The sequence below is a fragment of the Prinia subflava genome, chromosome 1 (assembly GCF_021018805.1).
Source record: "Prinia subflava isolate CZ2003 ecotype Zambia chromosome 1, Cam_Psub_1.2, whole genome shotgun sequence".
Classification (NCBI taxonomy): Eukaryota; Metazoa; Chordata; class Aves; order Passeriformes; family Cisticolidae; genus Prinia; species Prinia subflava.
The window spans coordinates 120,749,972-120,768,823 of NC_086247.1; the positions used below are offsets into that span (position 1 = coordinate 120,749,972).

Below are 18,852 nucleotides of genomic sequence, written 5' to 3' on the forward strand. Positions count from 1 at the left end.
AGGGAGAGGAGGGAGAGGAGGAGGGAGAGGAGGGAGAGGAGGAGGGAGGGAAGGAGGGGGAGGAGGAGGGAGGGAGCGCTGCGGCAGCGCGGGCGGCCGCCCCCGCCCGGGCTCCCCCTCCGCCGTTGCCACGGGCTGCGGTTGCCACGAGTTACCGGATGAAGGCTGGGCGGGCCGCTCCCGGGGCAGCGGGCGCGGGGCGGAGCGGAGCCGCCGCCGGGCCGGGGCGGAGCGGGGCGGAGAGCGCGGCGGCCCCAGGTAAGGCTCTCGCCGCGCTCCGCTCCGCGGCCCCGGGGCAAGGCAGGGCAGGGCGCGGGGCGCAGCGGGAGCGCGGTCTGGGATGCCGCCGGCCTTTTCCCCCCGTTGGTTGTCTCGTCCTTTGTAGCCCTCTCCCGTTTTTTGAGTCCTCCCGCCCCGCGGGCGGCCGGGGCGCTCCGGAGGGCGCACAGCACCACAGGCGCGGCTGCCGAGCACCCACGGGCGCCCCGCAAGCCAAAAGCGAGCCCGGAGGGCACAGCTCGATTTCTGTTCTACAGGGCCACTTCAATCAGTTTCTGAGGAGGTTTTGTTCAGAAGGCGAAGCAGCGACTTAACCCGTTATGGCGCATTTTTATCAACGAAGAGGAGAATAATTGTGTGATAATTTCCTAAAGCGTTTAGGCCTTTCGTGAAAAGAAATTTTTGCCACCTTGTAAAAGCTAGGGAGGAAAAGTAAAGCCCCCGGTCCTTAGCCCTGAGCCTAGTCCTGCAATTAAAGGGAAAAGACACAGGGCCATACAAGGTTTATTCTTCTTATCCATACCGTGTCCATACAGAGCAAGTCACAAACATTTTTTTAATAATTCATAGTAATTATGTAAAATTTAAATATTCATCTGGAAAACACAGTCAGTACGTCACCTGTTAAAAAAAGAGGTGGACACCGAAGTTTGCACTGTTCTACAGTGTGGGATTTAGAGTATAAATTTCCTTCAGTGCTTACAGAAATACACTGCAATGTGAACAACAATTTTTCACCCCAAATACACCATCTCTGTGGAGTTCCTTTGCTGTTCTTTTTGTAGAAAATGTAAAGTGAAAACCCAAACACAACGGAGTGTGTGTACATACACAGTGTGTGTATATATAGCAACACATATATAGATACACACTGTATCTATGTATACATATACACGTATTACAAAATTATATATATATACACATATTACAAAAATAACAGAAGAATAAATTACACATGGTAAGTCATAAAATGATTAGGATGCTGATATCGAAATAAAGGAAACCTCACTGTCAGGTTTAAACATAAGCTAGAAAGTAGTAACTTGCTTTATTTAATTAAAAGCTTTTAAGAAATCATTGTAAAAAATGAGGATTTAAAGCCATAAGCAAAAGATGAAGAAAAGCTTTTGAATGCAGAATTATTGCAATTAGATATAATGTAATCTGATTACTACTTTAATTTATAAATTAGGTATTATCCTGCTTAAAAAAAAAAAGCTAGCAGGAAATGTCAACATTATTCAAAACTAAAAAATGAGAATCAGAATACCAGTGATCGACTGATCAAACTGTATGTCACAGTGTTGAAAAATTACCTAATAATTAAAGTAATAAAAGACATTAAAATTTTTTGTTTAACATTTACATTTGTAAAAGTTACATTTAATGTTCCAATGAAACAAAATGCCATAAAGCCTTTATATGTGATTATATACAACTGATACATGAAGGAGACATACTAGAGAGCATGGAGTACTTTCCCTCCCCCATTACTAAGAAAAATTCCAGTAACATTACCTACACAAACAACATTCCAAAGATAAATATTTGAACAAAATTCTGTCAAAGCTGAGAAGAAAGTTATAGTAGTCTTAGATTTTTTTAACTGAACGATGAAGAAAGTAAGAGAATAACAACAGAGCTATTACAAAACAAATATTTATTTCAGAGACATCTTCATCGTGAAAATACTCACTGGCATACTGATAAGCTTGTAGAATTAAAAAATAAAATCAGCCACAAAGGCTCTCCAAACCTTGTGTTTCTGTAATTTTTGTCAGGTACTGAGGATGTGTTAGTAAGCCAGAACTTTAAAGTGCTTCAAGAGTTTAGCTCAGTCTTTTAAAACAAAAGAATACCCTATACCGTTTTAAATAACAATGTAATATTTTTCTCCACATTATTCCAGTTTCTGTCTTTAAATCCATCCCACCTTTTAAATAAATTTGCTGAAGAATTTTTTTTGTAATGTGCCATCTTAAAAAATATAGAAACAAATCAAGTAATCAAAATCTCTGACTGGCAGCAACAGCTATTTTTAAGCTACTTTTAGTGATAACTTGTTGCTTTAATTAAACATTATCACGTTTACATTAAAAATAGCATTGCTGCTAACTCACATACAAGCTGAGACAGTGAATAGATATATTTGTGCAATTCAGTAAGACCCAGCAAAAAGAAACACTGGTATTTATCTTACAGAGTGCTACCATCAACAAAATACAGTGGATGAAAGTAGTTACCTAAGAGATGTTATTCTCAGGCTATTAAAACCTGTTTCTAAAATTACACAGATTCCCAGCTGGATACTTTTAAAAAGCATGCCCACACATGTTTATGCTACCCCTCACTAGCTGTCTGTTTAATAATCTATTGTTTCTGTAATTCACAGGTTTAAAATGCTCCTTTGAAAGTAACCTCAGATTTCTTTGAAAGGGGGAAAAAAAAAAAAGGCATGTATTTATATCCATTTCTAGACCGGTAACTACCGCACTGAAGTTAATGGGAGCTTTGCTGGGGTGACCAGACCCCCTAGCTCTTTTTAATAGCAGTTAAATGTCAAATATAAATACAACACCACAGTGAAACATATTCCTTTGACAGAATCTGGGACAAGACACTACGCAGCTGCTGTGAACAATAAAGAGCAAAACTGACATTTAATCAAAATAAGTGTTGGTGGTTAAGAGGTTGTGTTCAAGCCTGCCTTTTGTTTGTGAGAAAGTCAATATTCCAGCGTGGAAACTACAGCCACAATGAAATCAGCAGCTCCTGTTACTCACGGAGAGTGGAGAGGGCCACATCCATGCAGGGTGTTAGAGCCGTGTGATTATCACCATCTCACAGAGGGAGATTCTCCCCATTTCAGCTGCTGAACTGAAACACCTCTACCAGCACTTCAAATATAGATGCCTAAAGTTAAACACGGGTGAAATTCTGGCCCTAGCGAGGTCAATGTAAAATTCAGCCATTGGTTTCGATGGACCTCATCCAGGATTTTCGCTGGGAATGAGTATCCATAATTCCCTGGGAGCTGAGAATCTCCAGCAAGCCTAGAAATGATGTAATTTTTATTTTTATTTCCAAACTTCTAAGCAACCATGCTCAAGAATTTTTGCCTTCAGTACTTACGCATGATAAAACCAGTCTTTCCATAAACATTACAGAAGGACCAGAGGAAGATGTATTTATATCTCAAATTGTCAGCAGCATATAGTTTGTACAAATGTTGTTTTGCTGATGTTGCTGAGCTACTTTAAAAAGTGAGTACCTTGGTGGGTGTGTAATTTCATCACCAATGTCAAATGACTTCTAAAGATGAAACTTCTCTGATGCAAATGACTACAAGATGCTTTGAATATGTTTGATATGATATACCAACTTTTAAGACAAGGAATTAAGTTATCTTTATTTTTCAAATCTGAGACACGCACTCACTGAGGGAATTATTTTAACTACCATATATACCACATACCACAACTTACCCAATACTGAAATTTAATAGTCACAAAAACATAAATAGGTAGCATGTAGACCTGCACCGAGATACATTAAAAAAAATCACCAAAAAGATGGTATCAAGGTCTGTTTTGAGTATTTTCTAAGGGCATATGGTTGCATTAATGATGGGTCTTTCAGGTACACGTTACCAGACAGCCCTGTTTGTGTGGTACACATAACCAGTAAACAAAGCAGAAACTGCTCTGTATTGTCCTTAAGGTAGCAATACAGGAATGATTTTTCATGATTCTTCAGAAGCTGGGCTTGCTTTACATCCACATGAAATGCTGTCATCACTAGGTCCAAGCCCGGAGGATGAACTGCAGAAAAGGGGAGGGGGGGGAGGAGAAAAAAAAAAATAAAAGGAGGAAATTGGTTTTCACAACACACTCAAAGCCTGAGTAACAGAGGAGAACTTTAATTATCTCCAGTCACAAAGAGAGACAGGAAATTTGGACTTTTAATTAGCCATTTGGAGTGCAGTTGGATATTTTTTTAGCAAGATAATTTAAACGCGAATAATTCAAGTCTGACTAAATGAAATTCACATAATCAGAATGCAGATAATTGAATTTCTACTGCATTCATTAATTCAGTGTGGAGGTGTGTGTGAAGACTTCTATGATGAGCTGTCACAGCTCAATAAAATCTCAGTCAATTAATTTTTTCATTATCTTAGTATTACATCAACAAAAAAGTGAAGCATGTGTGTGTGTATGTATGGATATATAATCTCAGAAAGTAAGGATATACACAAATCACCTCTCTGAATCGGAGTCTGCGTCGTTTTTTCCTTTTTTCCTCTCTTCATCTTCTATAGGAAAACGTCTGTTCAGAGAGGCGAAACTGTGAATCGCATCAGCAACAGAGTATTTGGTCTGTCCAGACACACAGGCCTCCATATCCTCTGGGCTTAGCTGAGTCTGTAAGAAGAGGTGAAGCCTACTATCTGAGAGCAGTAATGCATCTTGTAGGATCCTGGAAAAAGCAAAAAAAAAGGCAAATGTTTATACATAACCTGCACACACACACATATATATTCTAAAGTGTTTTCCCAGAATAAATTCTAAATGATATCCTGCTTTTAAAGTTTTCAGATGAATCCTAAATCAGTAACAGAAGGCAATGAACATATTAAAATGATTAGGTGCGTGTTACTTTCTTATTACATTATTTGGAATTTTAGGTGAGTCAAAACATGAAGCTAATAGTTAGGCACATCTGCTATTAGAATAACTTCAAGGACATTTCTTCCATTTAACCATCTGCTATTAGCACATGGATCAATTAATGATTTTTAGGCAGTAGGAGGCATATACTCTTACAAAAATTTGGTCTCTGTGTTTCTTTTTAATGGCTAAACTTTTACAAAAATTACAAGTCACCAATATTTTTGGTGGAGTAAAGAAGTGTGTAGAGAGAGGGTGCATAGGTAGAACAGATTTCATACACGTGCAACATCAGGACTCTGGAATACCTCTCAACAACTGAGCCAACACTAGCCAAAATTATTTACACTGTTACAAATATGTGTATATTTAAGCTAGAATGAAAATGCTAATACCGAATGCTGGTTTTAATTTACTTGCAGGTATTTTTCAGGGAGTCTTAAATTTTATTTATTTCCAGCTATTATTTTCAAAAATCGGTTTTAAAATTTGGTTAATATATATTTTTAATTAAGTCTCCAAATAAATTTAGCACAGAGTATTTACTTAAAACACGACAGTAAACAAAATACAGTAACACATTCCAGTAACACAGAAAGTTGTAGAAAGACTGTTTCAAGGCCTTAGAACTGAGGATCATCATCACTATTTTTAAAGAAAAGGTACACAACTTTTCGTCAACATCTCTTTAAAGAAGGAATTCTTTACCATACAAATCCTAGAATGATTAACAAGAAACTTCTTCAATTTGTGTGTGTCATTTTAGTCACGTAATAAAGACATCAGAGGCTATCACCATGCCAAAGAACGCTCCACGGAAAATTATTAAAGTATCTTTAAACAACTCAAAACTACTCAGAGTCAATATTTACCTATTTATACCCATTTAGGCTACAGTTTTTACCAAAAAAAGTCATTGCTGTGCAACAGGAAACAAGAGATGACATTAATGTAAGAACTAGTAAGAGCAGAAAGAAATATTGCATTTTAAAGGTACTCTGACTAAAATGAAAAGTGTAACTGATTAGTTCCTTCTCTTGAATAAGATTAATGGTGTGTTTGGACTGTAACGTTTTAAACACAAATATGTTCTGAAAACTGTTCTCTAAAGCAGCCAGCACTACAATAACATCTAATAAACACACGAAAGGATTTCTGGCTTCATTCAAGCCCATAAAAATCTGTCAAATTAAAATAAGTAGTAAGAGATATCTGCATGAAACCACAAGATACTTGTGTGTATGCACATTTCACTTGCCTAGGTGAACACACAAACTCAACCAAACAACAATTCTGACACCTTCCAAAGAGGAAATGTCTCCAATAACCCTAATGATCTACCAGGTGCAGGTGAAATTGAGTCTCAGAAAGACCAGATTTTGTTGAAGTTCAAAATAAGCACACTTTGATACACAGAGAAAGCTTTTTTAAACCAATCTGAATTCTTGCAATTTTAATAGCAAATAGACATCTGTAAAATCAACATGAGTAATGTATGAATAGACAGAAAAACTTCTATGTAGTCTAAAATACAGCAAAGGCTGTGTAAAAAAAGATTCAAAACAGAATTTACAGTTCCACGCACCTTGACAGCAACAGCTTCATGATTACAGTTTGAAAACCCATCATTCAGCAGCCACTAAAAGAGGATTTCAGCCTTGACTCTTGATAAACCCACATTCCAAACAAAGACAAACATTGCAACAAAAAGTAGAGGTATCATTCCAGACAATAAATCCACTTTTATCGTTTATGCAATCGGAAGAGTAAATATTCTCCTTCTACTTCTCTTAAAAAGAAAAAACAAAAGAAAAATAATGTGCTGGAGTTTCCTGCAGTGTAACTACAGTTACTGATTTTCCCAGGCACAGTGAGGGGATGCACATTTCTGCAATTCTGACATTTGCGTGTCTAATGCCAAGTAACACAGCAAAAAGCCAAGTCATTAAATTCTGTGAACAGCATTTAGTTTCACAGATTTTCCTCTTGCTGTACCATCAAAAGTTTCCTGCCAACCAGTGAAAACAAGAGTAACTAACTGTTCATGAGATTACACTACACTTACAGCTCTGTTGCTGTTTGAAATGTATTTTATTTTCTTTATAGAATAACGGGTAATCTTTAAAATTGATTTTAGATGGTTTGAGGCATTACACCAGAGAAGTAATGAGCACTAATGTCAATGATATTGGACACAAATTCATTTTAGCTTTATTTCATGTCCAGTACAATTCTGGTAAGCCTTGAACTGCTAAAGCACTGTTATTAACTCGGCAGTAACCTAACACATGGAACAGCAAACAAAAGTGATAAGAGTACAGACTGATCAGGACCTCAAGGCTACTGTCCTTTTTCTGCAGCTATAATTCAATTTCCAATTTTACTTTACATTGGACTCATTATTTCACAGTAATTTTCTTTTCTGCTTCACAGTGCCATCTGGAGGTGAAGGGAGTGAAGAGAAACCCAGGCACAGCAATGGAAAGATGTTCATGAAGCTAATCACACCCACACTCATATACTAATATATGTACATATGTGTATGTTCACTATGTGTTCACATTGAGACCAAAAACTCAATGCATTTTGCAAGCTATTTAAAACCATTCTGAAAGCAAATACACAAACACCTTTTACCTGGTCGTACCCTTGAAGAATTTCTGTTTCCTCTTAATTAAAAAATAGCTGCTGCTTTTCCCACCCCCTCTGAACCAACAGGTTAGACTGCTTTTTAATTGTATGCTTCAAGCAATCAAAATGAACAATAAATTCTGCACTGCCCATAAGTATTATGCTTTCCTGTTCAAAATATTCTTTCTTCCAGGGAATACCCCTACATTTGTCACCAGATGGTACTGGTAGTGTTGAGTGCTGGTATAGCAGTTGCTGTCTGGGCCTTTTGCTGTCCTGGGGGCTCACTGTGTGAAGGGCTGTACATTTAAAAAGTAGACTTGGCTTCCGGGACTTAAAAAATGGAAATTACAAACCACCACCTAACAAATTAAAAAGGCAAGAGGATGGGAGGAGTGTCACAACATTAATATTCGTGTGTCTCCAGGGAGGCTGGACGCGTGCGCAGTCTCGACGCACGTGGTAGCGCTCCCAGTGCTCCTTCAACGCTTTCCCTGCAGCCAGCGCCGGGCAGGGCTGTGCCTACGGTGATGTAAATCAGCACTCGCTGTTGCTGAGCCACTGGAAGAGTCACGGCTCACCGTGATAATTCCTATAAACTGACGGAGCGCGGTTAAGGGAACAACAGACCTTCTATGCACGCCTGCAAGAAGAGCGAAAGGCTAGACCCTGCAAGTCTTGATCCCATCAGCAGTCATTACTTGTCAGAGATTTCACTCCTCTTGGCCAGATTGCTCACATGCATAATGACTGCTTATGTGATTAAGGGGGCTGCAGGACAAGGCTCTACATTAGAATTAGAGATAATAAAATAATTTTTTATTCACAGCATTGTGAATCTTTGTATGTAAGCTTTCAGTAAATGCTCGTGATCTCTACCCCTTTAAAGACGCAAGACTGAAAAACATCACAAGCAGAAGAAATAATGTCATTTTTGAGGAAATGCTGGATACTATATGAGGAATATTTCTCTTTTCCTGTGTTATGGCAAAAATATTTACAAAAGAAAAAACGTGTTTTTTCTTATTTGGACAAGGTCCAAAATCTGGTTTTCTTCAACATGATTTTATTAGGTATATTATACACTGTTCTGCTGGAGAAAAACAACATATGGCTGAACAGTACAACTTAATCCTAACTAAAGATTTCCTGTATCTACTGTAACCTAATACAATGACAGATGCACACTTGAATGTGTGTGGAAGGTTAACACTCCGATTTTGTTTTCGACAAATTTAGTCTGCCCATTTACATCAGATCACGGCGAGCAAGAGAAAAACCCAAGGAGCTGAGAGACGGCGGATGACAGCCTGTGCTGTGGTGCCCTCTATTGAGCATCCAGCCCCTCAGCCCCAGCCCACACCAAACAAAGCCACAGTTTCCTCTTTTAAAAAGCTGGCTGTGTTTCCTCCTTCACTTTTTATAAGGGAGGAAATGTTACTGATATCAAGCAACTGTGGAGCAACTGTTGGGTATGTGATAATGCGTGCAGTTAGGAGAAGATTGAGCCACATGTGCCTGATGCACATCATTCCCTCACCAGATAGGAAATACCTGCCTTAGGCAGATGAATTTTGGGTGGCTTCCTCACTCCAGCACCCAGCAAGCCCAATGCATGGCCCTCTGCAGCAGGAACCCTGTGGATGCCCTCTGTTCCCTATGGATCCAATCATTTCATTTCTCAAAACTCTCAGCTGGATGTCTGAAAAGTAATTGAAGAGTAATCCTTCTCCCTAAATCACATAATTTTTGGGAATCCGACTATATTCAATAAAAAAAAAGTCATCAATTGAACTCAACTTCATTCAAAATGCCTTTGTTAATTAGTTTTCTCATGAGCACACCCAATTGATCTTCTATGAGGGTAATCTAAATCCCAAAGTTAGACCTGCACAGCTACAAAGAGGATCTTACAGAAGCTAAAATTTTAAGGTAGTGTTTTAATTTTGGCCTCTAGTTTAAGAATCAACTTTTCCTGTGAATTTACAGCCATTTTCAAAGGACGAGGATAATTAGCAGGAAAAACACATAATTTTCCTTATTCTTACAAAGTAATTCATAATTGAAAAGGGGCTAGCTGACTTCCGTTAATGCAAATGGCCTCTTGAAATATTAAATTATGCCCAGACAAGAAGTGAGCTTTACAGCTCTTCATCACTCAGAGATAATAACCTGTAAGATAAGTAGATCTTACCCTGCATTTGTGCAGTAAAACCAAATCAAAATGGGACACCTGTTCCCAGATTTCACCAAAGTCTAGTGCTTAACTTCCCAGCTGTTGGCCTAATTCTTACGCTACTGTGCTCAGCACGGAGAGGCTTCACAAAGGCTCTAAGTACACACTGTGCCCTGTGCTAACTCACCCTGGAGTGGGGAGTGAGGAGGGACAACAGAACTCTGTAGCCATGCAGCAATCCATACTGCACGTACAGGCAATATGGAAGTGTTCCCAGGGCAAGAGGCTGAGCACTAGAGAGCCTCCAGCTGCTCAGTCCTTGCTCCTCAGGCACGTGGCACCTGCACAGGCAGGCACTACAGGATTCTTGTCATATGGCACAGGGCACAAATTAAGACTTTGAGAGATCTAAACGTCTTTTCAGAGATGTCTTGGATCCTGATAACACCTGGGATTCCTGCATCACAGGCAGACATTTTAAAAATGTTACCTGTGAACCTCTCCCGAAACAGGCCCACACAGGCTCGAATCCCATTTCTTCCCATTGCCACAAAGAAACACCGGTAGGATTGTGAGCTTGTGCACAGTGACAGCAGTGCACAGTGACTGCTGTCATTGCTGGGGTGAATGGAGCTCTCAGCTCAGCAGTTTTGGGTTAGGGAACCTCCCTTCTAATGTATCAGAAAGGTCCTGCTTCACCTGGCATTGCCACCCCACAGAATGTGCAGCAGCCAGACCCAGAGCTTCAGCAAAGTCAAGTGTGTGCATTATATACAATATCTGTGTACCAGATGTATACTGTACATATATGCATATTGCACATGTAGAGCACACATATATACAGAATATATGTGTATATTTTACATACATGTGTATATCATACCTGTGTATTATACATAGGTGTATATCTATTTTTTATACTAACTGTCGTTAGGGAGCTGCACAAATTCCATTTCAGAAAAAGAATCATAACCTTTGGTTCAGAGTCATAAAATGGGGGGGAGGGAGGGGGAAAAGCATCATGGCAGCGTTGCTGAGCCAATAGGAAGATGCCTTCTGTGAGCAGCAGCAGCAGCAGCAGCACAGCAGGGCCAGCCAGCAGAGGGCAACGGTACAATAAGGTGCCAGGAGTGCATCTCAACACAACCCCTGAAAATTCCTTCCAACTGCTCCCCGGGGCTGAGAGAAAGTTGACACTCTTTTTGCACTCAAGTTCAAACCTTTAAATCAATACCTTACAATTGAGCTGCCTCTTTTCCCACTCCTGGACTAACAGCAGCATGATGAAATGCTCCACATGCTGTCATTTTCTGCTATCAGTACTCATTTAAGCTACAGTCATCCACAAAATTGGAGCATGAGGATGTCTTTTAAGATAATCTACCTCTCTGTTTTGCCTTTTGAAGTGCAGGCAGCAGCTGTAAACATTTCTGATGCTGATATACCTTGTTATGAGACTGGCCTCTTTGCCATTTTAATATTAGAGTGTATTTTGAAATGCACTACTCCATGGGGCAGCACAGATAAGACAGAACTGCTCAGACCCAGGAACCTGAGCTACCACACTCTTCCTATTATCACTGACATGCTTCTAGGAGCACAGCCCTTCCATTTCACTGCTTTTCTTTCCTGAGGTGTGAAAGTACCCTCTAATCCTTTTCTGCTTTCTCTTCCCTGTCTCACATGCCTTCAGCCAGTATTTATTGGCTGACCTTTTGGCCACAGATCCTATATAACTGCATGCAGAATATTATTCCTGCAGCAGTTAGCTGTCCCTGCCTTCAGCTGCTAAGCCTAATAAATACACCCCGGGCCCAATGATTTGTTGTCTGTTATGGAGGCTTATAATACACTGACTGGAAAGAAGATGAATAGTCTCTACTTGCAGCATTCCACCATGCCCTTACAGCAGCAGCAGCTAAAGGCAGCTGGCAGAGGGACACACAGCTCCTGCCCCAGCAGCTGTGAGCAGCCTGCTCTCACACCAGCAGTGCCACGGCACGACAAGAACGGCAGAGAAAAAGAAAATTGCATGAACAGGGGCTCAGCCACTGAAGAAGATGGAGTGGTCACAGCAGTGGGACTGAGGGATGCAGCACTGAAACTCACACGCTGCTCCCCTGTAATGCAGGTCAGGGTCTAGCTACACCTGCCAAATGATTTTATACAGATTGCAGCTACACTGAAAATGGCCACAGCTGCTAGAGCTTGCTTATGTTAGTGCGACTGGTAAACAAAGTAATTTGCATTATAGGAAAGCTCTGTGTTAGGAGATCTCACAAGAGAATTCTCACAGGGGGTTTAGCCCACAAAGATACTGATTTTCCACGAACATAAATGGGGGAGGAGGGGAGGGCCTTTCTTCTTTGTACAAAAATATCCAGCTGCTTATTGAAAGCTAGAAATAGACATCACAGTGAAAGATCTCCTAAACTTAGTATGCAATTGCAAAGTGATTTAAATCTAAGCCTATTATCTATAATCAGTGCAATGAAGCACAATGGAAAAGCCCCAGCTGAAGTCTCCTTATAAGCAATAGAGCTGAAGTCACGTGTATGAATTATGACAGTGCAAGTAAAAAAATATAACTAAACGTGTAGCATGTACAGATGACCACACGGTGGCTCTCAAGTACCAGAGATCAGCTATTTTAAACCAGAAACTGATGACTTCATAAAAATTCCAAAACCTCTGGATAGGCTGTACTCACTTTTCCAGGAATTCTTGCAGACCCTGACGGCGATGGTCCACATGATTAGGATTGTTCATATTGAAAAAGGGTGTTTTGGATGGCAGTTCAGGTAGCTGTCTTTATAAATAGGAAAAAAATACACAGTTAAAACCAAATGTGAAACAGCAGAAAAAAATGCAGTAAGCAAATGCCAACCCCAAGCATGTGAAAATCATGGGTTATGTTCCAGAAGCTCTTGAAATCAATTTGGGAACATAAGGTTGAGAAACTCAAGGGCGTTTTACACATCTCAAAGGGGAAAATAAATAATTTTGATTTTTCCGGTCCAGTTGTTAAGCCTGCATCCATGTCTGGCTGGGTCTCTTATGGTGCTTGCAAGACATAAGCACATCGAAGAAGAACAAAGAGGAGGTAAACCTACATTAGATTGTTATTTCTGCTACCTGTGCATAGCAGAAGAAAATACAGATCAAGTCTCCTTACAAATTAGAGGTGGGCTCACCAAAAAAAAAGGCTGTAAGTACAAACCATATTCTTCTGGGTTTAGAGCACATAAAATGCATTCTACAGAATAAACGCGTGCTAGTAAGAAACACAGGATACTTTCCAGATCTGATTTCTGCAGTTCTGTGAGTTAAGATGAAACAATCCTTCCCTCCATGACTGACAGATTATTAAATAGCCATCTATAAGGTTGCTCACATAAGCACTGCATTGCTCTGAAGCCTCTGCCGGAGCCAAACAAATTCTCGATAGCGTCGTCTAACACAGGATGTTTTCCTTGTAAAGCACATACTGTTTGTCTGTTGGGAAATAAAAAACATTTACTTTGCAAATCAGCTTAAGCTAAAGTGCAGGCATGGTATTAACAACACATCCAAGATGTTATACTAATGCCCAAGACACCAATGGAAGGCTTGACATTAATTCAGTTTATATTGAGGACTGTGCTTTACCTCAGGCAGGACTGGTGACAGTTTCTACTGCTTCTCAGCGAAATACTTTTCATTGCTTTCTTTTTAAAAGCAAGAGATTTGGATTACAGTAACAGGAAAAACAGACCTCAGAAAAAGGCTTCAGTACATAATGTCAATCTTTGCAGGGGAAAAAGATCTTTAGCTATTCTAGTTACAATCCTGCAAACAGCTACACAGTTTTTCTGGTGTGCAGTCCCACTTAAAGAAATCAATGTGACTGCTCTCTGCAAGTGGCAGCATTTGGAAATATTCCCACAGAACACTATTAGTTCACAAGGAAAACGCCAATTCATCAAAAGAGAAACAATCTGTGGAAATTAAATATTTTTGGCAAATTTTCCCATGAAGCATACATTTAGATGAAATCCCACATACAGACAGCACTCCATTAGAAAACTGCCTGCAGTCCAGCCCACCCTCCCTGCCTGCAAGGAGCCATAACTCCAGCCAGCCACAAAATGCAGCCTGCAGAGAGCACAAAGATGCCAGCCTTCTGCAACAGGGGAGCACACCCAGGGTACTGCAGAGTTTAGGAAGATAAATGCTCTAAGAGCTGGGTAGAAGGGGAACCCAGCTGGCCTAAAAGCCAGGCAGACACAATACTTTGAATCCACTGAGAAGTCTGGATGGTAGGACTAATGTAGGGATTTGGTCTCCCTGGCATTGTGGTGGCAGGAACCTGAGTTGATGATAGCTTCAGAGATGCCCAGTAATGGATCATATATCCCTGTATGTTGGGTTTGGCTCAGGGAGAGTTAATTTTCTTCACAGCAGCTGGGGCTGTGTTTTGGATCTGTGCTGAAAACAGTACTGGTAACACAGGGATGTTTTAGTTACTGCTGAGCAGTGCTTGCACAGAGCCAAGGCCTTCTCTGCTCCCCACCCCACCAGTCAGCAGGCTGGGGGTGCATAGGAAACTGGGAGGAAGCACAGCTGGGACAGCTGATCCCAACTGGCCAAAGGGATATTCCAGACCACATGGCATCATGCTCAGCAATAAACTAGGGTGGAGGTTGGCTGGGGACTGCCACTGAGGGACTGGCTGGGCACTGGTTACTTGGTGCTGAGCATGTTTTCATTTGTATCACTTGTCTTTCTAGATTTTTATCTATTTTTCTTTTTTCATTTTCTTTATTAGTGTTGTTATTCTTACTATTTAGTGTTATTATTACTTAGTATTATTATTAATGTTATTACTACATCTCAATTATTAAACTGTTCTTAACCCACGAGTTTTCTTTCACTCCCCCAATTCTCTCCACCCTGCTCGTGGGGCAGAGGGGATGTGAGCAAGCAGCTGTGAGGTGCTAAGTTGCTGTCTGGAGCTGAATGAAGACTCACTGGGTCTAAACAACACCTCCCCAACTCAGCAGTCACTGAGAAAGCCTTAACACACTTTTATTCAGAGGCAGATGGGTGTGAAACACTAACACAGCACCCACCCTGCCAAATCTACAGAATTTCCATTTACCAGAAATGAAAAATGTAATTGCTTTGGAAGCAGTACCTGAAGCACACTGCAAATTTAAAAGTTTCACAACTCTGATTGCCACACAGAGAAGTACTTGTCACACAGACATTTAATAAGTCATCATTTGACTGCTCGCTCTCGTACACCAACTACTTATCTCTTCCATACAGGAAGGAAATGCTTTTGGTTTTGTGCCAAGCATTAACCATGTAACTTGGTGCTCTCAAATACCTCTATTTTACACTGCAATTAAAATCCTTGGATCTAGATTTGGCAAATTAGGACAACACCTTCCATATGTCATTGACCAAAGAACAATCAAGAAAACAAAATTATGTATAGGACAGATTTAAGGCACAAAAGCATCAAGTACAAATAACCAGATAATTACTTGAAAAGCAAGTTGTTTTCCCATGAATACCTGAACATCAACATTCTTTTACAATGGTAAGATATCACTGACTGTAACAGCCTCCCAGCTGATAAGTAAAGCTAAGAATTGTCTGTTGCAAGACATTGTGGAATGCACATGTGAACACATCAGGTTCAACCCCAGCTCTGCCAGACCTACAACATGGCCATTGGCAAACCCACCTTACCTGTTCCACTGCATCCCGGCTGTTAAAAAGAGAATAACAGCCTCCAGCATCCCAGAAGCAGAAATTCCATTTATATCCCAAAGACAACCCTGGCTTGGACAGAAACAGCACTAAGAGCCCAGAGAATCTGTTCTCATCTTTTGTATACTTACATGAATAAATATCTCATAGTCTATGTAAGAATGCCATGAGTCTTCTTTCTGTATCCTGGGGTCTCGCACCAGGACAGTTACAAATTCCTGTAAGTGCATAATAAAAATCAAGCAATTAATTTCAGAAGACAAAGGCAGCCTTAAAGAGTCTCTTGATTGTTCTGCTGTTCCACAAACTACTGAGTCAGATTAAAAGCTGAACTGCTGTTTTATTGAATTTTGCAACCCTATAAATGGAGAAGCATAAAGCAATGAATCATCTGAGCTACACCACATGTCTGGGAAAGTCCCTGCCAAACTGCTAGCTGAAGAGGAGTATTTCAGATTAAGCAACACTGTGAAAAGTCATACGTGTTTCATGCATGGGAGATGAGATCTTGGTAGCGACAAACTAAAAACCTAACATTCAAAGCCACACATGTAAAGGAGAATGAGGCAGGTATTTTAGGCTCTTCCCACATTTGTATTCAACACTGACAAAGAGTACAGCTGAAGATGCAGCACTGGGGTGTTTCTGTTCCTATCTGCCCATCAACCTGCCCAAGGAAGCAACACAGCTACACTGCAGAGCAGAATTTTGAGGGGACAATCAGAGTATTTGCTGTAGAAGCTGTTATATCTAGCTTACTTCTTTGTAATTTCTACATTTAGATAATAATTTAGAGGGATCCCAAAAGAGAGAGAGGGCCTGTGGATGTTACTGTAATGTAACTGGGAATCATTAATGGGTATTGGAAGAGACTGAAGAATTAAATGTTTCCAATACTCTCAGCTAGTGATCAAAATTCTGTTGTGGAAAAAACAAAACCAAACCCCAAAATCCTGATAAATCTGTATATTCATGCTAGGATGGAAAATATTCCTTTAAAATACAAAGGTCAAAAGTGTGCTTAAATACCTGCTACTTCTGGAGCACATGTACAGGCTGACCTGCTCCAGTTGCTTAAATAAGCTGTTCACCCCAAAAGCTAAGCCAACCACTTGGCAAAGACTTTAAGAAAAGTGTATCACTTTAAGCTGTAGATATATTCCCCCTGAGAGGAAGGCACTGCGCAAGATCTCCAGGTACAGGAATCAATGGTGGGAGGAATGACAGTGTCGCTGGTAAAAAACATGCTTTTTTTAGTATATATTTACATAAATCAAGAAATCTTGAACTAGAAAGCTCTTGAAATGTCTCTTCCTATGCCCAAACCAAAGACATGAGAAATAAAAGCTTCACTCTTCAGCCAAGTCTTCTCCCCTAACACACACTTGCGTGTACCAGCACTGCAGACCTTCAGTGGACTGACAGGAGAACAATAACAACTTGAAAGGCAAAGATTCACTTTTTCCTGAACAGCCACTGCACTCTGTACATAGCAGGGAGACATTCAAGGTCTGGATTAAATCATTTTCCTCCCTGATTTCCAGGTTTTACTGCTTCAGAGGTGGGGAGCCTGTGGCCTGATGGCTGGACACAGCTTTTGGTTTTATGTCACTTAGCCCAGCTCCTGGTCCCAGGGGTGTTTTCTGTATAATTGGTGGTTACCCTTCTGGTGACCACCATGAACACCTTGCCAAAGAAAGCACATTTGAAAGGCTCCTGCCACCTCTGCTGCTTCATTCCTCGCTGAAGAGCACCAGAGGGCCAATTCTCCCCTGCAGCTTCTTAACTCCATGGCAGCATGACACAAGAGGAACAAATGAACAGAGCTTTAATCATTTCTACCAGCTGAGGGTCATGCCTTTACTTTTACAAAAACACTAGTGGGACATATGAGGAAGTTATTTCTGCTCCAGAGAAGATATTCAGCAACGTGCTGAACATAGGAGAGGACACAATTTTTTTTTTTTTTTTGCTGTTTTTCTCCACCTGCCTCACTGTCTATAATTTTTACCATACATAGGTAGGTAGGTAGGTAGGTAGGTAGGTAGGTAAGTAGGTAGGTAGGTAGGTAGGTAGGTAGGTAGGTAGGTAGGTAGGTAGGTAGGTAGGTAGGTGGATCAAGCACACTTTCAGGCCCACTGTACCATCTTTCTATGTCACAAGTTTTTGTCTTCCCCAAATTCTTATTTCCCTGAGTCCCAACCTTCTCCAAAGCTGCAACCACTTCTGAACATACTTTCTTTACTTTGCTGAGCACTGAATGCATCAGTCCTGCAAGTGGAAGAAGGGAAATTATGCCAAGAAGCTTTGAACAGGACACAGGACACAGGACACTCCCCTTCAACTGCTGTGGCACAGGAGTCACAACCTCAGGCAATTCGCTTCTAACCTGACCTGTCTCCTCCTTCTCATCTACTGCTGTATCAGCTTCTTGTTGACCTTCCTTCTGCCCAGGTTCCCCACATTACCCCATTTCCAAATAACCTTCCATAACCCTCTCCTTTGTACAGGATCAAAACAGTCTTCAAAGTAAAATATTTCTTTCAAACCTTTATGATACCAAAGTGTTGTGACCAAAAGTTGCTATTGGATATGCTGTTGGTTAGCTATGGCTTACCTTGCAAATCATTCCAGACCACAAGATTTACACTGGAAAACTTCTGTACACTTTTAACTTGCAATCAACTAGTCACTGAGTTTCAACATGGAGGAAGTTAAAATTAAACCCTTAAAATTAAAACCCTTCATTCTACCTACCAAAGAAATGAGACCTGCTGTATATGCTGTGGCAGGCAGTGTCTAAGCAGTAAAGAACTGAGCCAAGAGGAAAAAATGATCTGCAGAACAGCAGAGCACCTCAGCAAAATGCAGCCCTCACATACAGTCACAGTCAGCTTTGATTTGAAACACTAGGATTTCGACAGAAGTCTGGGTGTTCCTTTTTTTCCCCCCCTTATTTACCGAAAAATGACAATCCTGAGTTTAGAGTGAAGCAAGATAAACAGTAAGCAACTAGAAATGAAAAATAAAAATATACAGCCTTTCTCAAGATTTAGGGTTACTTCCCCTATTCATCTCTTGAATCCAGGAAGTGTTATTCCCATTACAGATTTTGCTGCTCTGAAACAATGGCATTGCACATGTAGACTGTTCCTTCTCTTCTGACCTTTAAGTCTTCTCCAGAATGCCAGATCCCACTAGTAAAGCAGCATTGCTTTAATCAAAGCAGACCTAACCGCCCAGTATAAGTGATGATCCACTGCCAGGAAAGGTGCCTATGTTTTTGCCTCCCTAGAGTAAAAGCCAATATTCACACACAGGCTATGTTACAGTCCA

General features: G+C 40.6%; 1 protein-coding gene across 2 annotated transcripts in view; it reads right to left on the reverse strand.

Moving 5' to 3' along the window:
- Positions 1 to 751: 751 nt before the first annotated feature.
- SNX10 (sorting nexin 10) overlaps positions 752 to 18,852 on the reverse strand; it is a 36,422-nt gene continuing 18,321 nt past the window's right edge. For both annotated transcript variants that reach the window (XM_063410186.1, XM_063410176.1), the window contains exons 3-7: positions 15,648 to 15,734; positions 13,151 to 13,251; positions 12,467 to 12,565; positions 4,543 to 4,758; positions 752 to 4,100 (exon numbers count right to left, since the gene is read on the reverse strand). In XM_063410186.1, the coding sequence (XP_063266256.1) occupies positions 4,022 to 4,100; positions 4,543 to 4,758; positions 12,467 to 12,565; positions 13,151 to 13,251; positions 15,648 to 15,734 (582 nt within the window). In that variant the 3' untranslated portion in view covers positions 752 to 4,021. The remainder of the gene's footprint in view (positions 4,101 to 4,542; positions 4,759 to 12,466; positions 12,566 to 13,150; positions 13,252 to 15,647; positions 15,735 to 18,852) is intronic.